At 46.2% G+C, this 22,014-nt stretch overlaps 1 protein-coding gene across 1 annotated transcript; it reads left to right on the top strand.

Moving 5' to 3' along the window:
- Nucleotides 1-11,146: 11,146 nt before the first annotated feature.
- On the top strand, nt 11,147-21,428 carry LOC113886296 (pregnancy-associated glycoprotein 2-like). Its single transcript, XM_027532382.1, has 9 exons — nt 11,147-11,274; nt 12,366-12,516; nt 13,513-13,630; nt 13,721-13,839; nt 15,081-15,280; nt 16,197-16,313; nt 18,073-18,217; nt 18,305-18,403; nt 21,115-21,428. Exons 1-9 carry the CDS (start codon nt 11,222-11,224, stop codon nt 21,274-21,276), a joined length of 1,164 nt encoding a protein of 387 aa, XP_027388183.1. The 5' UTR covers nt 11,147-11,221; the 3' UTR covers nt 21,277-21,428.
- The last annotated feature ends 586 nt before the right edge of the window (nt 21,429-22,014 follow it).

Below are 22,014 nucleotides of genomic sequence, written 5' to 3'. Positions count from 1 at the left end.
CTCCGAGCGGGAGACATTTGAGATGATGCTAAAAGTTGAGAAGGAACTAGGCATGCCAAGAGCTGGGAGAAGAACATTCCAGATGGGGAAATAGCCATTGCAAAAATCAAGGTAACCGAGCTTAATAAATGGCTACTTTTCCACCTCCAATCTTCCTTCCACACTTGGACCCCAGCCAAAGGTCACCGATGTCAACTTAAAAAAAAAAAAAAAAAGCACAACGTGAGAGTCACAACTGAAGTTTTATTTGGGGAAAAATGAGAAATGCAGCCTGAGAGACAGCACCTCAGATAGCTCTGAGAAACTGCTCCAAAGAAGCAGGAGGGAAGGTCAGTACATATGAGATTTTGGTGAAGGGGGAATACATGCAATCAGGAACGAATTTTTCCTGTAGGTTTCCACTGGGCTTGGGAAGCTTTTCTACTCACAAGAAACAGTCCTCACTGTGGAGAATTTTTGTGTTTTTCTAGATAAGAGAAGATATAGGAATTCAGCTCATAAAATCAGTTCCTGAAAATATCAATTCGAAGACCTGTCCTGCCAGTTTTTCCCCAAGCACAAAGTGCCTCATTTTTGCTCTCCACCCTGAAGTCCTTTTAGGGGGTGTTGAAAATCAGCAGCACATGACTTAATCCTTATGGAAGTAGATGGCAAGGGCCAATTTATAGTTGAAAGAGCACCTCAGGGTAATAAATTCGACCCTACCTTAGGAGGCATCTCATGACCATTTTGTCGCATGTGCTAGGAAGCTTCAACCGGTCTTGCAGTGATTTAGCTGATAGGCCATTCGATGTACTGTTCCTGAATTAAGTCTCCCAACAGTAACCACGGGGCTCTAGACCATCTCTCTTACGTAATCTGTTACAGTCCAGGAAAAAAAATTCCTTCTTGCTGTATCTTCCCATATCTAGAGTTACACTATTATGATCACTAATCACATATACCACTATATCTTCTATCGACTGCTTCAAGTAGCATAGTCATCGTTTTCTTTGCAGGTTCAGTCACACATTTGATAATGCAAGAAACAGCAATTTCATAAAACAGCCAAAGTACAAATAACACAGTTAACAGTATTATTAAAGTCATAAGCGAGAATTAAGACAAGAACTTGCTCTAGCCCAGTATATGCTCGGGTCGTCTGACTTAGGCTGTTCTGTACCAATGTTTATCTTTCAGGAAATTGTATATTGGGACTATCCATAAGGCTCCAGCCCAGTTTTGTAGGATTACTAAGCTAGCTACCTTAGTAGAATTTAACTGTTCCCCAGATAAAGAGGGCCCTTAAAATTTAAATGACCATCGCCTGGTGTTAGCCACACTAATCCATCCCGTAATTGTGAAATGTTTTATTCCTTTCCTAATTTGTGCTTGTTGCTCTGATTGAAGCTGAGCAACTCAGAGGAAAATTCATATTGGGCTCAGGGTCAGAACAGGTATTATTAATTGGACAGCTGAGAGGATCCCACCTAGTAATACCAATGGTGACTTGGATAAGACTGAACTTTCTTTCTGCTAAAATAAATTTTCTAAGGATCATCTAATAAGAATCTTGGAGTGGAGAAATCCACCAAGGTAATATAGACATACTAGACAGAGGTAACTGGCCACAACCAAACATTGGATCGATCTTTAAAATAGCATATGGTCATGTCCATGATAGGAAACATTTGATTGGTATGCAAAAGTCTTAGAAGTCACAAAAACATTATATATAATCACACAAATCAGGTCCAGCATCTTGATGTCATCTTTGTCTAGTCCTGGTGTGGTTTTCTTTGTTTGAGCATCATTTTAAGGTGAGTTTCAGGTCAGCAGACCTCTCTGTATTCCTGTCTAGTGTATGGCCTTTGGAAGTAGGAATTAATCCAAGAGTCAGTTTCCCTTCAGTTTCACTGTGCATAAGCTAGTGAAGAGTACCCTATAAACCTCCTTCCATCCAGGTTAGAGACGGTCCTGTAAATTATGTCTTCTAGTAAACATCATCCCTTGATTGCAGGTCACGGAATATCTACATTTCATCCAAAGATTACTGAGATAAGCTTCAGAAAAAACTTACAGGTTCCTTTTAACAATTCAATGAATTTAGGAAGTGAGTCACTAAATACAAATCTCTGTTTACAAAATTTGGATTTAACATTCATTAAAATATAATCTTTTTCTAATAAAATTCATTAAAATATAATATAAAATATTACAATAAAATATATCTAGTATGGAGAAGGCAATGGCACCCCACTCCAGTACTCTTTCCTGGAAAATCCCATGGACGGAGGAGCCTGGTAGGCTACAGTCCATGGGCTCACAAAGAGTTGGACACAACTGAGAGACTTCACTTTTATGCATTGGAGAAGGAAATGGCAACCCACTCCAGTGTTCTTGCCTGGAGAATCCCAGGGACAGCAGAGCCTGGTGTGCTGCCGTCTATGGGGTTGCACAGAGTCGGACACGACTGAAGCAACTTAGCAGCAGCATATCTAGTACAATAAATTATACTCGTTTCTACCAAATATATCCAAATTAAGACTAATTTGTTTGCAAAATATGTCTGGTCTCAAAAATTTGGGCTGATAATTTATATAACTATAATGGATCATATAGGCTTCTGGCTTTACTGTAACTTTTATAACCAGGATAATTAGATAAATTAGGTAGTATTTTAAATGCTTTGGATGACTTTGCTGCTTTGCTGTCCAGCTTGGAATGATGCAAACATCCCAAGAGTGGAATGAAAGTGCCCCTGGGTAAGGCTGTCCCTCTCCCTGTAACTCATTAGCAGTGAGTAGAGGAGAGTGAAAAAGTTGGCTTAAAGCTCAACATTCAGAAAACAAAGATCATGGCATCTGGCCCCATCACTTCATGGGAAATAGATGGGGAAACCTTGGAAACAATGTCAGACTTTATTTTGGAGGGCTCCAAAATCAATGCAGATGGTGACTGCAGCCATGAAATTAAAAGACGCTTACTCCTTGGAAGAAAAGTTATGACCAACCTAGATAGCATATTGAAAAGCAGAGACATTACTTTGCCAACAAAGGTCCGTCTAGTCAAGGCTATGGTTTTTCCAGTGGTCATGTATGGATGTGAGAGTTGGACTGTGAAGAAAGCTGAGTGCCGAAGAATTGATGCTTTTGAACTGTGGTGTTGGAGAAGACTCTTGAGAGTCCCTTGGACTGCAAGGAGATCCAACCAGTCCATTCTGAAGGAGATCAGCCCTGGGATTTCTTTGGAAGGAATGATGCTAAAGCTGAAACTCCAGTACTTTGGCCACCTCATGCGAAGAGTTGACTCATTGGAAAAGACTCTGATGCTGGGAGGGATTGGGAGCAGGAGGAATAGAGGACGACAGAGAATGAGATGGCTGGATGGCATCACGGGCTCGATGGATGTGCGTTTGAGTGAACTCCGGGAGATGGTGATGGACAGGGAGGCCTGGCATGCTGCGATTCATGGGGTTGCAAAGAGTCGGACACGACTGAGCGACTGAACTGAACTGAACTGATCTGAACTGATGGCTCTATCCCCTCCATATCCAGAGCAGTAATTCCAGCACTAAGGAAATGACCTCCAGCAAGATTAACCAGAAGACTCATGTGGGTCTGGCCCTCTGGTAGGTACCATTCTTTGCCCAGTGCTTTTTCCTTCCCTCCTGGGTCCTGAGCAAGCTGCCCACCTCTTGGTTATTGGGTTATGAATTCCTCTTCCCTTCCCTTCCAAACATGGCCAGAGACCCTCTCCTTGGCTCCCTGCCTACCCAGGCCCTATCCCTCACCTGCAGATGGCACTAGAGAAGAAAGAACCAGGGAGGGGGAGGCCCAGTTCATTCTTTTATAAATGTCCTCGTTGCTTCTACCTCCAGGCCCTGACCTGGCTCATCAGTCTCCACCTGGATGACCAAGCAGCTTAGCAGGGGAGTGGGGTGCAGGTGTGAGGGGGTGTTGATGAATGTGGGGGATGGTGATCAGATGACAGGAAAAGAGCTGGAATAATAAGCAGGTGGTTCTCCAACCACTGAGCCACTAGGGACCTACTTGACTCTGCTTTTCTGGTCCCTAAAGACAGGAATTTCAAAATGAATATTTTTAAAACTTCTCATTACAAAAAGATTTCAAACCTCTCAAAAATGAAAATGCATAGTATCATGAAACCTGTATTTCACCATTCAGCATCAAGAACTACATTACTTCCTTAGTCGGAGTGGTTTCAGAGACTGAAACTAGAAGTCCAAGATCAAGGTGCGGGCCAGTTGGGTCTCTGGTGGGGACACTTTTTAGGCTCCCAGGCATTTCTCTTCTTGCTGTGTGCTCAAATATGATGGGGTACAGGGAGGGAGTGAAAGTGGGAGGAGGAAATGAGGAAGGAGAGGGAGAATGAGAGAGAGAGAGAGAGAGAGAAAGAGAAAGGAGAGAAAGTTCTCTGGTGGCTCTTCTTATAAAGGTGCTAATCCCATCATAACAGCCCAACCATCAATATCGCATCTCAAGATAATCACCTCCCAAAGGCCCTGCCTTAGCTTATAAAGAAAGCTGAGCACTGAAGAATTGATGCTTTTGAACTGCGGTGTTGGAGAAGACTCTTGAGAGTCCCTTGGACTACAAGAAGATCCAACCAGCCCATCCTAAAGGAAATCAGACCTGAATGTTCATTGAAAGAACTGACGTTGAAGCTAAAACTCCAATACTTTGGCCACCTGATGAGAAGAGCTGACTCATTTGAAAAGACCCTGATGCTGGGAAAGATTGAAGGTGAGGGGAGAAGGGGACGACAGAGGATGAGATGGTTGGATGGCATCACTGACTCAATGGACATGAGTTTGAGTAAACTCTGGGAGTTGGTAATGGACAGGGAGGCCTGGTGTGCTGCAGTCCATGGGGTTGCAAAGAGTCAGACATGACTGAGCAACTGAACTGAACTGAACTAAAAGGCCCTGCCTCATAATACCATCACATTGGGAGTTAAGGACTTAACATTTGAATTTGGGAGTGGACACAATTCAATCTATAGCAACTACACAGATCTGGCTTGTTATTCTTTTTGAACCAAAATCAGTTCAGTTCAGTTGCTTAGTCATGTCCAACTCTTTGCAACCTCATGAATTGTAGCATGCCAGGCCTCCCTGTCCATCACCAACTCCCAGAGTTTACCCAAACTCATGTCCAGCGAGTCGGTGATGCCATCCAGCCATCTCATCCTCTGTCGTCCCCTTCTCCTCCTGCCCCCAATCCCTCCCAGCATCAGAGTCTTTTCCAATGAGTTAACTCTTCGCATGAGGTAGCCAAAGTATTGGAGTTTCAGCTTCAGCATCAGTCCTTCCAATGAACACCCAGAACTGATGTCCTTTAGGATGGGCTGGTTGGATCTCCTTGTAGTCCAAGGGACTCTCAAGAGTCTTCTCCAACACCACAGTTCAAAAGCATCAATTCTTCATCGCTCAGCTTTCTTCACAGCAACTCTCACATCATACATGACCGCAGGAAAAGCCATAGCCTTGACTAGATGGGCCTTTGTTGGCAAAGTACTGTCTCTCCTTTTTAATATGCTGTCTAGGTTGGTCATAACTTTTCTTCCAAGAAGTAAGTGTCTTTCAATTTCATGGCTGCAATCACCATCTGCAGTGATTTTGGAGTCCCAAAAAATAAAGTCTGACACTGTTTCCACTGTTTCCCCATCCATTTCCTATAGACCCTCATTTAATTTTTTTTTTTTTACTATGTATTCACTTTTGCTGAAGTATTTTAAGGAAGAGATTATTGTTATTGTTGCTGTTTGGTCTGACTCTTTTGTGACGACATGGACTGTAGCTCACCAGGCTCCTCTGTCCATGGGATTTCCCAGGTGAGAATACTGGAGTGGGTTGCCATTTCCTTCTCCAGGACAACTTTCCCACCCAGAGTTCAAACCGACATCTCCTGCGTTGCAGGCACATCTTTACCACTGAGTCACCTTGGAAGCTCAAGCAAGAGATGACTATTTCACAAAGTATACATAACCACAAATGCTATCTGTTCCAAATAAAATTAACATTTAATATCTCATCCACATTCAAATTTCCCTAATCCTCTAAGAAAATGTCTTTAAGCAGTCATATCAAGATCTAGAGGATGTACACATACGTTGCATTTGGTTGTTCTAAAACTATAAATAAAGTGGTCTCCTTTTTATGCCATTTATTTTTTAAAAAGTGGAAGGAGGTGGGATCATTTTTCTTATAGGATGTATTGGGTTTAGAGCAGAGGTCCACAGCACCTGGACCATAGACGGATACCAGTCTTAGCCCATTAGGATCCAGGCTGCACAGCAGGAGGTGAGCAGCAGGCCAGTGAGTGAGGCTTCATCTGTATCCACAGCTGCTCCCATCGTTCTGCCTTCACCCAGCGATGGGACAGCCTAGTTCCAAGAAAACGAGATCAAGGCTTCACTGATTCTGCATTATGTTGACTTGTATAATTATTTCATTATACATCACAATGTAATAATAATAGAAATGCATGCACAATAAATATAATACCTTTGAATCATCCAGTAACCACATTCACAACCCCTATCTATAGAAAAATTGTCTTCCAGGACACCAGTCCCTAGTGCCCAAAAAGCTGGGGACCACTAATTTAGAGAATAGCTTCTCTGTACCTTTATCCATGTATTTCCCTGAAAACTGGTAGTTGTTGTTGTTCTGTGCCTAAGTCATGTCTGACTATGTGCGAACATGGACTATGCACAGCCCACAGACTGTAGCCCATGGACAAGAGCACGTCAGGCTTCCCTGCCCTTCACTATCTTCCAGAGTTTGCTCAAACTCATGTCCATTGAGTCGGTGATGCCATCCAACCATCTCATCCTCTGTTGCTCCCTTCTATTCCCACCCTCAATCTTTCCCAGCACCAGGGTCTTTTCTAATGAGTCAGCTCTTCACATCAGGTGGCCAAAGTATTGGAGCTACAGCTTCAGCATCAGTCCTTCCAATGAATATTCACAGCTGGTTTCCTTCAGGATTGACAGGTTTGATCTCCTTACTGTCCAGGGGACTTTCATGAGTCTTCTCTAGCACCACAGTTAGAAGGCATCAATTCTTCAGTGCTCAGTCTTCTTTATGGTCCGACTCTCACACCCATACATGACTACTAGAAAAGCTCAACACTAGTAATTAGATCTAGACTTGAGATCAACAAATTGCATTGGAATACTTCCTGTGTAGTTCCATATATTCCCTGTGGCACCACTTCAAGAGGTGCCATAATTTCTAGTTGCCCCAATTTGATAGATGCTGAGATGTGGCAGGTCCTGATGTTGGCCACCTCGTGCATCTGTTATAAATTTCCCCTTTGATCATTCGTCACATGATTCTAGCAACCACTGGTGATCTGGCCTAGTTCCATTGTTTCATGAGGATGTTGCAAAACAGTGATTTCTTAATTCTATCACTCCTGAGTTTAATTCCTGGAATGTTCCAATTAAAAAAGAAATTCCTTCAACTGTTTGCAGTTAATGAAATATACCTCATACAAACAAAAAATAGTATAAATATTATTTCCCTTTCTCAGTGGCCAGAAAGGTGAGCTGGTGCCCCAGCAGCCTGTCACGGTGACTAATTAAGTGTTGTCTACTAGTGTTTGGAGCTTCTGGCTGTTTATATATTTAACTTGTTTCATTAGTTTGATGTAATGCTAAAATTGTCCCACTTCTGACCTCTTCGTGTGGATTCCGAAAGTTTTTGTCCAGCTCTTAGTGGCCTTTGTGGGCCCTCAACATTCTGGTCCTTCAAGATTCCCAGGCTTATCTTGTGCATTTCTTGGCCCAGGCCTGAAATCAGCCATCTCTTCAGGAATCTCTGGTTCCTATGGTAGGAGATGGTGTTTAGAGCTCACACGCTACGCCTCAGGGTAATCACTGTTATCAAGTTGCCATTGCTTCTAGGCTTCTCTGGCATCCAAGCCAGGAAGTACAGATTCAATTTAAAAAATAAAACAAGGAAAATAATCAATAATAAATGGTTTCTCTATCCACAGAAAGTCTTGTTTCAGAACAACATTAGCATTAATTACTGACTTGCTTTTGGGCTTCCCTTGTACCTCAGCCAGTAAATAATCTGCCTGCAATGTGGGAGACCTGGGTTCAATCCCTGAGTTGAGAAGATCCCCTGGAGAAGGAAAAGGCTACCCACTCCAGTATTCTGCCTGAAGAATTCCCTGGACTGTACAGTCCATGGGGTCGCAAAGAGTCGGACACGACTGAGCGACGTTCACGATACACTGCTTTAACCAGGAGCATACATATGATACTCCCATAGTTACAGAAGCACGATCACCAACAATAAGGTTTGAATAGAGTCTCAGATTTCCTTACCTTTTTGTTTTTTATTTTGGTTTTGTTTTGGATATGGGGGCTTATTTTTGTTTCTTTGTCCTTTGAAAATAGTCCACTCTGAATGCAGAGTCAAAATTCTGAAGTTTAAGGTTACTTAATATTTCTTTCTGTAACAGCTCTGTTACCAACTCGATACAGTTAGGCTCATTGGTCTTAGTTTATTCTCAGCTCTACAGATATGTTTACTTTTTTAATTCTGTTACACATTTACATGGTTGCAAAGTCAAACAGTTAATATAAAACAAGAAAAATCACTTCTGTCTCTGCTCCTCATCCATAAATTACATTTTAGTAGTTTATGGTGTACTCATCCACTTTTTCTTATGAAAATAGACTTATATACGTATGTAAAAGCAACAAACTAAAAGCACTTTTTTGATCCCTCTTTTAAAAAACTAAATAGTGTACCCTGAAGATCTCACCCATTCCACTTCTCCCTCCACCCACATCATCATACCCCGGTATTGGGATGCCCTGTGCCTTATTCCACAGTCCCCTGCGGATGGTCACTTCAGGTACGTTTCTTATCTTTTGCATTTACAAGCAGTGTTGTAGTGAATAGCTTGTGCATATGATGCTTTTGTATTTTTGTCAGTATATCTTTAAGATCGATCCCTAGAAGTAGAACTGCTGAGTTAAAGGGCATATGTGTGTATCATTTGCTAGATGCTATCAAACCCCCTCTATAGACTGAACCACTGAATGTTTAAAATGTGCAAAAATGAGGGTTAAGACGCAGCACCCCATCTTTACACACCTGGTGACAAGGGAACCTCCCAATGTTCTACCCAAGACACCAGCTTGCATAGATCTCACAAAGGAACACCCAGGCCCTTGGGAGTCCTGGAAGGAGCCGTAAAACAACATTGTCTTTACTTCAGCTGGAATAACATTTTAACAGGTAGCCCTGTTCATCTCTCTACAGGGTCACAAAGAGCCAAACATGACCGGGCAAATGAGCTGAACTGTTTGTTCATCTCAGGCTGAGCAAGAGCCCTGAGTGAGTGGTTTTTTTCTTTTTTTGTCTTCTTTGATAGATAAGACACTTCAAAATTATCTCTTCATGTGTTTGGTTGTATGTATGTTTGGCATAGCATATTAAAAAGCAGAGACATTACTTTGCTGACAAAGGTCTGTATAGTCAACGCTATGGTTTTTCCAGTGGTCATGTATGGATGTGAGAGTTGAACCATAAAGAAGGCTGAGCACTGAAGAATTGATGTTTTTGAACTGTGGTGTTAGAGAAGACTCTTGAGCTTCCTTTGGATTGCAAGGAGATCAAACTAGTCAATCTTGAAGGAAATCAATCCTGAATATTTATGGAAGGACTGATGCTGAAGCTGAAGCTCCAGTACTTTGGCCACCTGATGTGAAGAATGGACTCATTAGAAAAGGCCCTGATCATGGGAAAGATTGAAGGCAGGAGAAGAGAACTACAGAGGATGAGATGATCGGATGGCATCACTGACTCAATGGACATGAGTTTCAGCAAGCTTCGGGAGATGGTGATGGACAGGGAGGCCATGCTGCAGTCCATGGGGTCGCAAATACTGAACCACTGAACAACAACAACAAACGTTTGGTTTAGCAGACAAAATGTTTCCAGGCACGGACACTATTGGTGAATTACATCAGAATTCAACCCATTTCTCCTCAGCAAATGTACAATATTAAATTCATGGTTTATATGACCCTGCTATTCTTTTTTTACAAGTAGAAGGAAAATTAACATGTTTAATATGCATTCACACCCATATGCAATCAACCAGATTCAATTGAACCCCCTCCCTGTCCCCTCTCTATCCCCACCTCTAAGCCAGACATAAAGAACTGCACAGCCCCCAGGCTGAATCCAGAACACATTTGTTGGGGAATTGTTTTTTGGAAAAAAAAAAAAAAAGATAAGTTGCTAACATTTAAAATAAAGAGATTGTACATAAATACCCAGACTTCTGACTTCTCTTGAAAACTTGGCCAGCTTTCCAGCATGGCAGCCTCTGGTTGGAGCTGAGGAGAGGTTGCCCCAGTGGTAGGGCCCATGATGCCCCGTGTCCAGGATGCCCACCCACCCTTCCATCATTTCTCTTGCCTCCTGGGCCACGAGTTTGTGAGAACTGCCCTAGACCGCTAGCCCCTGAGGATACGGACCGCCTGTGTCTTGTACGACTTTGGCTTTTCAGCATCCTAGCCAGACCCCAGCACACAGGGCTCTCCTTATACGTTTATTGGATGATATAGTATCTTGTGGATGCCTGCATCACATTTCTTCCAATACTGAAACCGTGCAGTTGTAATACTGCTCTAGTCTAGATCTTTGACACAGATTGGCATCAAAAGTGCCCCTGATCTGTGCCAAAGTCCCTCTACCTAGTCACTCAGATGTCACTGGGCTGCCCCTAAAGTCTTCACTTTGCCATTTGACCTTTTCTTCCTCCTAGCAATCTCCTCCCCAACTGAGCACAGCCATGCGCATCTCGTGAAGTGTCTAGAAAGACCACATGAGATCACGAATGTCTAGCATGGCCCCCAGCATTTACTTTTATCACATTATTAGCAGGGTTTTGTATCCCAGCTGGCAAGAGTTTTGCCACTCTTAGTTTAGTTTAATCTTCCATCCAAGCCTCAAGGAAGAAATTACGGTAGTCTCTCTGTAGTCTGAGAATTTTCCAAGTCGAATACACAGAGAGACTGAGAGAGGTAAAGATTTTACAGAAAGGTTCATGTTTCTTATCAGATCCACCATTAGCCTAAAGGGGAAAATTAGGGCAGGTCAGAGTATATATAACTAGGAGCTCCTGTTCACCACTGCAAGCTCAGAACTCAATATTCCCTGAGTACTTGAAACCAGGAAAGAAGCATGAAGTGGCTTGTGCTTCTCGGGTTGGTGGCCCTCTCAGAGTGCATAGTCAAGTAAGTACAGGAACTATTAGTGGCATCATCTCTCTTTTGGGGATTTCTCTTGTCATCCTCTTATTCTTCCACCCGCCAGGGTAAGAAGAGAAAGTAGTCATTCTCTGGCAGTCTTACTGGCTCTCACTTATTGATGAGACCCTTGTCATGGGCACTGTGGGGCCCAGGCGTCTTGGGGCACACCTGCAGGGTTGCACAACTCTGCGGGTGCCAATCACCTCATGACCTTTGTAAAAATGGCACTTCTTGGAATTGTTCAGTGCACAACCTGTACAACTGTATGTGTGATCCTGTGAAACAGCATTTCTCTTGCATTTGCTTCTAGGTCTTCTCTCTGCTCTCTCTCCACCTCTGTGTGAATGTGTCAGTGTCTTCATCTGTGTATCTCTCTTTTTTTATCTCACCATCTCTTGATATCTCTGTGCATGCAGAAATCTCTGTTTTGTTTTTTTCTATTTTGATTCTTCCTTACTTCTCTAGACTCTTAATTTCTCTAATTTATTCTCCATCCCCTGACATTTACTCTCATCCATCTTTTCTGCTAGCGCCCTGGATGAAGATGAGGAGGGCTACTTCTATGCTGTTTTATCTCTAACAAAGTTGTATGACCACAAACAAGTCACAAATTCCCTGCATTTCCTTTCTTCACCTGTAAAAACAGGATAATGATCCCCTTCTACGTCACTCCCTGAGATTCTTTGAAAAAGATACGGTGGGATGGCAACAGCAATGGTAATGGCTGTCACTGCTGAGACTTCCTGTATATTAGAAACATTATATCCATCATCTCACTTAATACACAAAACATTGCATATGGGGGGTGGGGGTGGGGATTATTAAGTTTCACCTTTTTACCAACGAGAAATTGAGACTCCAAATGGTCATACGGCTTACCCAAGATTACACGACAGGGCCTATAGTCAGACCTAGGTCTTTGCCATGGTCTCTGCACAGCATTCTAATAATAAAGATGGCACATAAAAAGGCTTAAAAACTACAAAGTGCCATTACAATGTCAAGTATGACAGTCATAACAGGGACAACTGACGGCTGCCCCTTCCTTGCTTCCTTTTCCCCATGCGCGGTGAAAGAATCCCTCTAACGAAGATGAAGACCATGCAAGAAGCCATCAGGGAAAAACAATTGCTGGAAGATTTCTTGGATGAACAACCTCACAGCCTGTCCCAGCATTCTGATCCTGACAAGAAATTCTCTTCTCACCAACTGAAGAATTTCCAGAATGTGAGGGTGTTGGGAGGATGGTGCTCCACAGCGCCCCCTGGTGGTCTGACCTAGCACTGGGGTTCATCTGGAGGTGTCAGGTGGGGGATTGGGGTGGGGCCTCTGCAAGAGGCGGAAACACGCGGGGAAAGGGACCCCGTTCCCAGAGGAGAAGTCACTCTCACCTTCAACTCTTGGTCTGTGGTGACTGGGTCCGGCATGACCAGCGGGGAGGTAAACATCCGTTTCTGTGTTAAAGATGTGGCAGTAATTTGAGAGAAATTGTTCTTTCTGAGCAAAGGGAGCCACTCAGTTACAGATGAAGGGTGAGCCATGACTGATCAAAATGTAAAGCCAACTGCATCAAATGTGAAACCCAGGCAGAGAAAGTTCACCCTCCACAGATCCAGGAATGACACCAGGGGCTGGTGCACTGGGACGACCCAGAGGGATGATACGGGGAGGAAGGAGGGAGGAGGGTTCAGGATGGGGAACATGTGCATACCTGTGACGGATTCATGCTGATATATGGCAAAGCAAATACAATATTGTAAAGTTAAAAAATAAAATTAAATTTTAAAAAATGTTACTGAGCCCCTAAGGCATGTGAGATCATAAAAAATTAACACTATAGTGATTTTCAAAAAAAAAAAAAGAGCTTTATCTTCTTCAACAATGCACAGGCTAGGCTGAGAGAGAGGCAAAGATTAAATACATGTCAAACGAAAGGGCCATCTGCGTGCTGTTGACAGGACATGGTCTGAGTTTAGAGGGAGTGGCCTGGGGTGACCTAGGAAGGCCACCTGGAGGAGGAGGCACTGAGACTGGGCCTTAAAGAAGAGACGGCAGAGCTTCTCAAATGAAGGGACTGGTCTGAGCAGAGGCTGTGGGGGGCGGGGGGCAGTTGGAAAGTGATTTCTGGAGACCTGGGATGCCCAGAGGGAGGCAGTACTCCAGGAATCAGGGGATATCCAGGCAGCCAGGTCTGCCCTAAACTCCTCTCCCCGGCCCCTGTAGGCTGTCTACTTTGGTACGATCACCATTGGAACACCTCCTCAAGAGTTCCAGGTCAACTTTGACACCGGCTCATCTGACTTGTGGGTGCCCTCTGTCGACTGCCAAAGTCCCTCCTGCTGTGAGTGCCCAGCCCCCCACCCATCCTGTCCTCCCCCTCCCCTCTTCTCCATCTTGGCACCTGACAGATACCCATCACTTGTATCGGCAGCTAAACATAAGAGATTCGACCCTCAGAAGTCCACCACCTTCCAGCCTTTGAACCAGAAAATTGAACTCGTCTACGGCTCTGGGAGCATGAAAGGGGTTCTTGGCTCTGACACCATTCAGGTAACGTGGAAACCAGGGGCTGAGTCAGAGCTGGCCCTGGGAGCGATCACTGCTTACAAAACAGATGCAGGACCAGCTGGGAAGGTACCCACTGGAGTTTTCCCTTGTGGCCCCGTCAAACATGACCACTTCCCAAAGTCCCCTAGTGGCTGGTCACCTGCTGGGTAGGGCCTTTGCCTGGGGAGACGGCGTCCCTGCAGACACACAAGCTCCCACAGTGGCTAACCCAGACAGTGGCTTGGGGGGTGGATTTGCAGCTCCTTTGCCTGTGAGCAGCCCAAGGTTCATTTCGCTGGGAGTAGGGAGGCGGGCTTTTATATTCTCAGAAACTCTACCAGGCACGTTCACAGTAATAACTTGTTTAATCTGGTAGCGACCCACACAGCAGGTACTATGATCAGCTTGTGATACAGGTGAGGGACCTGAGGTGCAGAGAGCAAGGGCATGGCCAAGTTCACACATGTGGTAAGCGGTGGAGCTGGGCTGGCCAGTCAGGACTCAAGCAGGCATGGGAATTTGGGAAGAGGTTAAAACTGATCTGGGGTCCCTGGGGGCAGCCCAGGATTTCAGGTATCCAGGCAGGTAAAGCAGGAGTCATAGATGTGGGAGGGGCCTGATAAATGGATTCTCACTCTAGGGGGCCTTTGAGAGTCTAATGAAAACTATATCTTGCCTCCCCCTAAGTGCCTAAGTATGCTCTCCCTGTGTTTCTCTGTCTCTCTCTTTCTCACACATGCACAGGCACTCACACACAAGTGTTCACACCCTGAAAAGCCTGTTTGCCAGGCAGAGTTTTCCTAAGAACCCTGCCAGCGACATTGTATAATGGGCTTCTGTCTTTCTGGGCACATGCATAATTCACAGTACATTACAATGAATTCAGTCCCTTTCTGTCATTAGATCATAGTGATGCCAAAGGGAAGGCTACCCGGTTCTCTACTCGCTTTGTCCACAAGGGGGCACCATTCAGTCCTGTCCTGTTGCCCGACCTGTACAGAAGGCATGAAGCCAATTTGACTCAGATGGCGTTTGCACGTGTGAGAAGTAGATGCTCTTAAAATACACAGCCCCACACCAATGGAAACCAAGTTCCTGTCCCAGCTTGGTCTGACCATCTGATATTAACCCAGGGCATAGCCAGGTCTCACTTCTTCTCTGCAATGCTAATGATATTTCCTCCCCAGCCCAGTATCAGCCCCATTTCCCAAAACATTATATGGGAACACTCTCCTCTCACACAGATCGGGAACCTTGTCATCGTGAACCAGATTTTTGGCTTGAGCCAGAATCAGTCCAGTGGCGTCCTGGAACAAGTACCTTATGATGGCATCCTGGGCTTGGCCTACCCCAGCCTCGCCATCCAGGGGACCACCCCAGTCTTCGACAACCTGAAGAATCGAGAAGTCATTTCTGAGCCAGTCTTTGCCTTCTACTTGAGCTCGTAAGTCTGAAGTAGACCAGATCTCTCTTCGAATTAGCTATACAATGCTTGCCAGCTGCATGAAAAATTATAGACTACCTGATCCAGAATTTTCACAATAGATAGTCTAACACGGGAGAACTACAGCCTCAGGGTCACATCTGGCCCCATCACTGGTGTTTGTAAATACACTTTCATTGGAACATAACTGTGCTCTTGGGCTCAAGAGCAGTGGCTTGGTCTAAGGCAGTGGAGATGAGAGGGAGAGCAATGGAAGGTGTCAGGAAATGGATTGGAGGAAAAGGCAACAGGATGTGCTGACGAATTTGATATGGAAGGAAGGAGAGAGATGGCAGGAATGTTCCTTCCTCACTAACAATTTACTGGGAACACAGGACCAGCTACACAGTTTGCAGGAGCCAGTGCAAAATGAAAACATAGGACCCTGTGTTCAAAATATACTAGGAATTTTAAGACAGGGAGAGAAGAGGTGGGGGACCTGCTGAATCTGGAGTCCCATGGATGGCACAGGGAACAGGCCAGTGAAACCAGCCCTGGGTGACCCTGAACCTATGCCATAACACCCTCAGGCCTCGACTTTCATGAAAACTGAAAGGCTAGACAAGAAGAAAGCCAGACCCCTCCAGCACGAAGTCCTCTGAGGGTATATCTGAGCACTCAGGTAGCTGGAGGGGACCTGGTCCTCTTCAGAAGGATGGGTGGTCGGATACAGTCCAGGTTGCCCAGCTTCAAACCTCTTCTCTGACACTCATTAGATGGTGACTGACCTTGGTCAGGTACTCAATCCCTCCGAGCCTCAGTTTTTGCATCTGTAAAATGGGGACCATAATAGTGCCTCTGATGGATGGAGAAGCACAGCCCTCAGTGTCTGGCGTTTCTCTCCTCCAATGAGCCCCCCTCATCCTTCTCTCTTCAGCCGGCCAGAAAACATCAGCACGGTGATGTTTGGCGGGGTGGACCACACCTACCACAAGGGAAAACTCCAGTGGATCCCAGTGACCCAAGCCCGCTTCTGGCAGGTAGCCATGAGCAGGTAAGTCTCCCCCTCCGAGGATCACCCCAAGTGATGCTCCCACACGTCCACAGGAACACAGGCAGACGCATACAAAGGCACGCACAGACACTCAGTCCCTCACAGACATATACTCCACCCACAAAGACACACATAAAAACACATACAGAGACACATATAAACACACACAGGCACACAGATACACACAAGCACACACACAGACACACAAGCACAGATACAAACATCACCTATAGTTCACAGGCGCCCCAGGGCTCCTGACCAGCCCTCTGACCAGGGTCCTGAAAGGGTCCAGAGAGGCCTGGGCTGGGGGAGGGCTGCAGCCCTGTGCTGTGAGGTGGGGAGCCTGGTTAGAGGACCCTATAGTGTGGTGAAAAGAGGATCGGGGGAATTTCACCAACCTGAACAGGATTGTGTTAAGATGACCTACTGACCAGGGCCACCCAGGACCAAAGGGGTCCTCAGGATACAGAATTGTCAGCAGAAATAGAGAAAAAGTCCAGGACAAACTGGAAAATCTGGTCTCCTCAGGGAGAAGTTACCCAGCAGTGGAGAGAGGGTGGCTGAAATCTTGAGACCTGAGAGCAACTCATAAAAAGAGACACCCCACCTAAACAGTGTACTTACTGCCCAAACTGAGGACACAGTCGGGCAGGGGCTGTGGCCAAATCAGGAAGCTGGGATTCAGGAGTGGCCTGAGAACAAGGGGCAATAATTAATGGGATTCTCTATGATATCCTCAGACAAAAGCTTTCCCGTCCTTCGGAGGTCCCCTGGATTGGCTCATGCTCCTCTGGCCTGGGCCTCAGTGTCTGAGCCAGGTGAGGGGGCAGTGATGGGACACACCCGCTCCCAGGGCAGCCTGTGTCTCCCCCACCCCCACTTTAAGCATCTGCTGCCCCGGGGAACCTCCCACCTCACTGTGTGGGTGGACCTACTATTGGTCACATGACAGATACAGGTCTCTGGGTGTTCCTCTTTCATTTTTTCATTCATTCATCCAACAGACACACATTATGCATCTGCTATGTGCTGGGTACTGAGGGAGGCACTAAGGATACAACTTGCCCATACACCTGCTAAGGCAGATGCATGTGAAACGACTCACACACATAATGAATTACTACTTTGGTACAGAGAAGGCGATGGCACCCCTCTCCAGTACTCTTGCCTGGAAAATCCTATGGACGGAGGAGCCTGGTGGGCTGCAGTCCATGGAGTCGCAAAGAGTCGGACACTTCTGAGCGACTTCACTTTCACTTTTCACTTTTATGCACTGGAGAAGGAAATGGCAACCCACTCCAGTGTTCTTGCCTGGAGAATCCCAGGGACGGGGGAGCTGGTGGGCTGCCGTCTAAGGGGTCGCACAGAGTCGGACACGACTGAAGCGGCTTAGCAGCAGCACATGCTAGACATGAAGAAGTGTCTACAGAGAGTAACCAAGACGGGAGCCCGATCTAGTCTGGGGGGAAGGCTTCCCTGAAAAGTGACAATTAAACTAGAACCTGGAAGATGAACAGAAATTCGCTAGACAGAGGGGATGGCCTAAGAAGGGTGACCAGCCCATGCCCAGGCCCTGAGACATGAAAGAACCTGGTACATTCAAGAACTGAAAGGAAGTCAAAAGGGTGATGTGACCAGAACAAAGGACAACAGAGTCCGGGCGAGAGCTGAAGGGCTGTTCAGGGACAGTCAGGGAGGGGGCAGTCGTGGGCGAGACTTCGGAGTGACCTGGTGCCTGCTTTGTCCCATTTTCTCTCAGCATGACCATGAACGGGAGTGTGGTCGGTTGTTCCCAAGGATGTCAGGCCGTTGTGGATACTGGGACCTCGTTGCTGGTTGGGCCAACTCACCTGGTCACTGACATCCTGAAGCTCATCAACCCTAATCCAATCCTGAATGACGAGGTGAAGGGTCATGCCACAGCCTCCCTCCTGGGCTCCCTCCACACCTAGGATCACCTGGGCCCACCTATCTTCCTCTCTGTCTTACAGCAAATGCTTTCATGTGATGCCGTCAATAGCCTGCCTACGCTCCTCCTCACCATCAACGGCATCGTCTACCCTGTGCCCCCTGACTACTACATCCAGAGGGTGAGGGGGCAACGCTGGGGGCTGGCTGTCAAACTGGGACAGAACCCTTGGGCTGCTGCTAGGAGGAGGGCGCCCTCTGCAGGCCAGGTCACACCATTGCAGATGCTACTGAGCCCCTGTGGCTGGGCCAGTGCCTCCCACAAAACCAACCACGTGAGAGTAGAGGGCAGTCTGGGACATTCATCCTCCTGAAATAAACGTGGAGACACCATCCCTTGCTGGCATCATGCCTGGCACAAGGAGAGGGGAACACTAAGGGCCTCTGCCTCACAAAGCCTCAGTTCAACCAGTGCCCTCAGATGCATGAATACAGAAAGTCAATTCTAGTAATCCCTGAAATAAGCCAAGTGACAAGGGAGGGTTTGGCTGGAAACAGTCCCCATCTCCTGTCCCAGTATAGTGATTAACAGTCTCTCTTCCCTTCTCAAAAGTGTGCGGGTTGGGATGATAAATTACATGGTCACCCTAGTCCTTGGCTGCAGCTTCCCCTTGCACTCACAGCGCCCCCTCTGTGAGTTGGGGTACCAGACCACTCTGTGGGGAAGGTTGGATGCTAAGGTGAATAAAGGGAGCACAGTGACTGCACAGCCCCAGCACAGGGTTAAGACTTAATGTCAGCTCCCTGTGGGAGTTCAGGGCAAGCTGATGGGCTCAAAGAAGACTTTGAGGAAGAGAGGGAATTGCAGTAATTCTAAACCCCCAGCCTCACAGAGGCATGAGGAGGTCTGCTTGGTCAAGTAGAATCTACACTGGATTATGTGCAAATGGAACCCTCAGGGGCTGTGCAAAGGGGAGCTGGGGACAGATTAGGGGTGATGAGAGCTGCAGACTGGAGGAGCACCAGGGTAAGTCACCCAAGCCAGCCTGGAGTATCCAGGGAGGGTGAGTGTGGGTCAGGAAGGCTTCCTAGAGGGTCTGTGTGTGTGCTATGTCGCTTCAATTGTGTCCAACTCTGCCACCCTATAGATCATAGCCCGGCAGGCCCCTCTGTCCATGGGGATTCTCTAGGCAAGAATACTGGAATGGGTTGCCATGGTCTCCCCCAGGAGATCTTTGCGACCCAGAAATCGAACCAATGTCTCTTAAGTCTCCGGCATTGCAAGCTGATTCTTTACCACTGAGCCACCAGGGAAGCCCTAGAAGGTTTTAGCACGGTATAAATAACCAGTTGTGGGCACTGCTATATTTAAAATGGATAACCAAAAACAACTTACTGTGTAGCACAGGGAACTCTGCTTGGTATTATGTGGCAGCCTGGTTGGGAGGGGAGTTTGGAGGAGAATGGATATATGTATGTGTATGGCTGAGTCCCTTTGCAGTCCATCTGAAACTATCACAATAATGTTAATTCAGTTCAGTTCAGTCACTCAGTCGTGTCCGACTCTTTGCGACCCCATGAATCGCGGCATGCCAGGCCTCCCTGTCCATCACCAACTCCCAGAGTTCACTCAGACTCACATCCATTGAGTCGGTGATGCCATCCAGCCATCTCATTCTCTGTCATCCCCTTCTCCTCCTGCCCTCAATCCCTCCCAGCATCAGAGTCTTTTCCAATGAGTCAACTCTTCGCATGAGGTGGCCAAAGAACTGGAGTTTCAGCTTTAGCATCATTCCTTCCAAAGAAATCCCAGGGCTGATCTCCTTCAGAATGGACTGGTTGGATCTCCTTGCAGTCCAAGGGACTCTCAATAGTCTTCTCCAACACCACAGTACTCCAATTCAAAATTTTAAAATTTTTAGAAAAAGAATAGGTGTGGGGAATGGGGAGAAGAACAGCCATTCTCTGCAGAGAAAACAGCGATTGGGGTCATAATGAAGGAAACTTAGAGTGTGAGGGGAACTACAGGCCATTCTTGTACCTTTTAAATAAAATTTATTGAAGTATTGAGCTTCCCTGGTGGCTCAGATAGTATGGAGCCTGTTTGCAGTGCAGGAGACCCAGGTTTGATCCCTGGGTTGGGACGATCCCCTGGAGAAGGGAATGGCTACCCACTCCAGTATTCTTGCCTGGAGAATCACAAGGACAGAGGAGCCTGGAGGGCTACAGTCTGTGGGGTCGCAGAGTCATACACAGCTGAGCAACTAACACACATGCATTGAAATACAGCTGATTTACAATGTTGTGTTAATTTCCGTTATACATCAAAGTCACTCAGCTTTATATATATACAAGTATATCCATACTCTTCTTCATATTTTTTTCTGTTACAGTTTATCACAGGTTACTGAACAGTTTCTTGTGCCATACAGTAGGACTTTGTTGTTTAACTGTGGGCTTCCCTCGTAGTTCAATCAATAAAGAGTCTACCTGCAATGCAGGAGACCTGGGTTTGATTTCTGGGTCAGGAAGATCCCCCAGAGAAGGAAATGGCAACCCACTCCAATATTCTTGCCTGGAGAATCCCATGGACAGAGGAGCCTGGCAGGCTACAGTCTATGGGATCACAAGAGTTGGACACAATTGAGCAACTAAGCACACATATATTAGTTAGCATCCGATAATCCAAACTCCCAATCCTCCCCTCCCCAGCCCCCTGTCGGGACAACCATATGTTTCGGCCCTTCTTGTTCCTGTACCCCCACTTCTGCAGTTGCTCAGAGAAACACTTGATTCTTCCCAAAGGAAAATGGAAAAGCTGTCTGCTCTGGATATTGAGGGGGGTGACAGGTAAGGGCTCAGGCTGACTGGTGTGTATTTCTGTCTCCCCCAGTTTTCTGAGAGGATCTGCTTTATCAGCTTTCAAGGGGGCACAGAGATCTTGAAAAATTTGGGAACCTCGGAGACCTGGATCCTGGGTGATGTCTTCCTGAGGCTGTATTTTTCAGTTTATGACCGAGGAAATAACAGGATTGGCCTGGCTCCTGCAGCATAAATTCGGGCTGCTACAGGAATCAATCAGGGCCAGACAAACACACACTCACATGCAGGGCCATCCCACCCAGGGATGCTGGTGAACTGTGCCTGATGCTCTGCAAAGCCGTATTCTCAGTAAAGAATAAAAGATTCATCTCAATGGTGCTGATACGAATGGGTGCCTCTCTTTGGGTCTGGGATATGCATCATAACGCAGCAGGATATAGAATCAAGCCTCAACCACAAGTCAGAGGAGCCCAACTCCAACTGGCTTCAAGAAAAGGGGAGACTTATTGGAAGGACATTGAGGGTCTGGGATGCAGGAACCAGAGATCTAAAGATCTCAGAGACTGGACCCAAGGAATCAGAAGTCATCAGCTCACTCTTTCTCCCCCTGGCTGTTTCTCTTCTCTCATCATTGATTCTCTTACCTGACAGCTTTCTTCCTTCAGGCCTCTACATCTAGTGAGGGAGTCTGAAGCTGCCTGCCCCAGGGTTTTATCTGTCTAAGACAACTAACCAGTAAGGAAAGAAGCTCAGAAGACACCAGGGTTCCAGGGAGGGCTCTGAATAGGCCACATCAGAGCATGTGTCCAGCACCGGACCAACCATCCTGGCAGGGGCATGGGGTCCTATGCTTGGCTCAGTTGATCATGTGGCCCTGCCCCCACAGCAAACATGATTGACAGATTTCTACAGAAGAACGTGGTTGAAACTGGGGAAAGGCAGCCCAAAGAAGTGACAGGGGGATGTTCTA

Source organism: Bos indicus x Bos taurus, chromosome 29, assembly GCF_003369695.1.
Source record: "Bos indicus x Bos taurus breed Angus x Brahman F1 hybrid chromosome 29, Bos_hybrid_MaternalHap_v2.0, whole genome shotgun sequence".
Lineage (NCBI taxonomy): Eukaryota > Metazoa > Chordata > Mammalia > Artiodactyla > Bovidae > Bos > Bos indicus x Bos taurus.
This window is presented reverse-complemented; position numbering and strand designations above follow the sequence as displayed.

What these genes read in the sequence shown, in the direction of transcription:
- LOC113886296 (XM_027532382.1), top strand. Translation starts at nt 11,222, where the DNA reads ATGAAGTGGCTTGTGCTTCTCGGGTTGGTGGCCCTCTCAGAGTGCATA. An exon ending in AACTGAAGAATTTCCAGAAT is followed by an intron (nt 12,517 to 13,512) that starts GTGAGGGTGTTG and finishes CGGCCCCTGTAG; the next exon opens with GCTGTCTACTTTGGTACGAT. An exon ending in CTGCCAAAGTCCCTCCTGCT is followed by an intron (nt 13,631 to 13,720) that starts GTGAGTGCCCAG and finishes TTGTATCGGCAG; the next exon opens with CTAAACATAAGAGATTCGAC.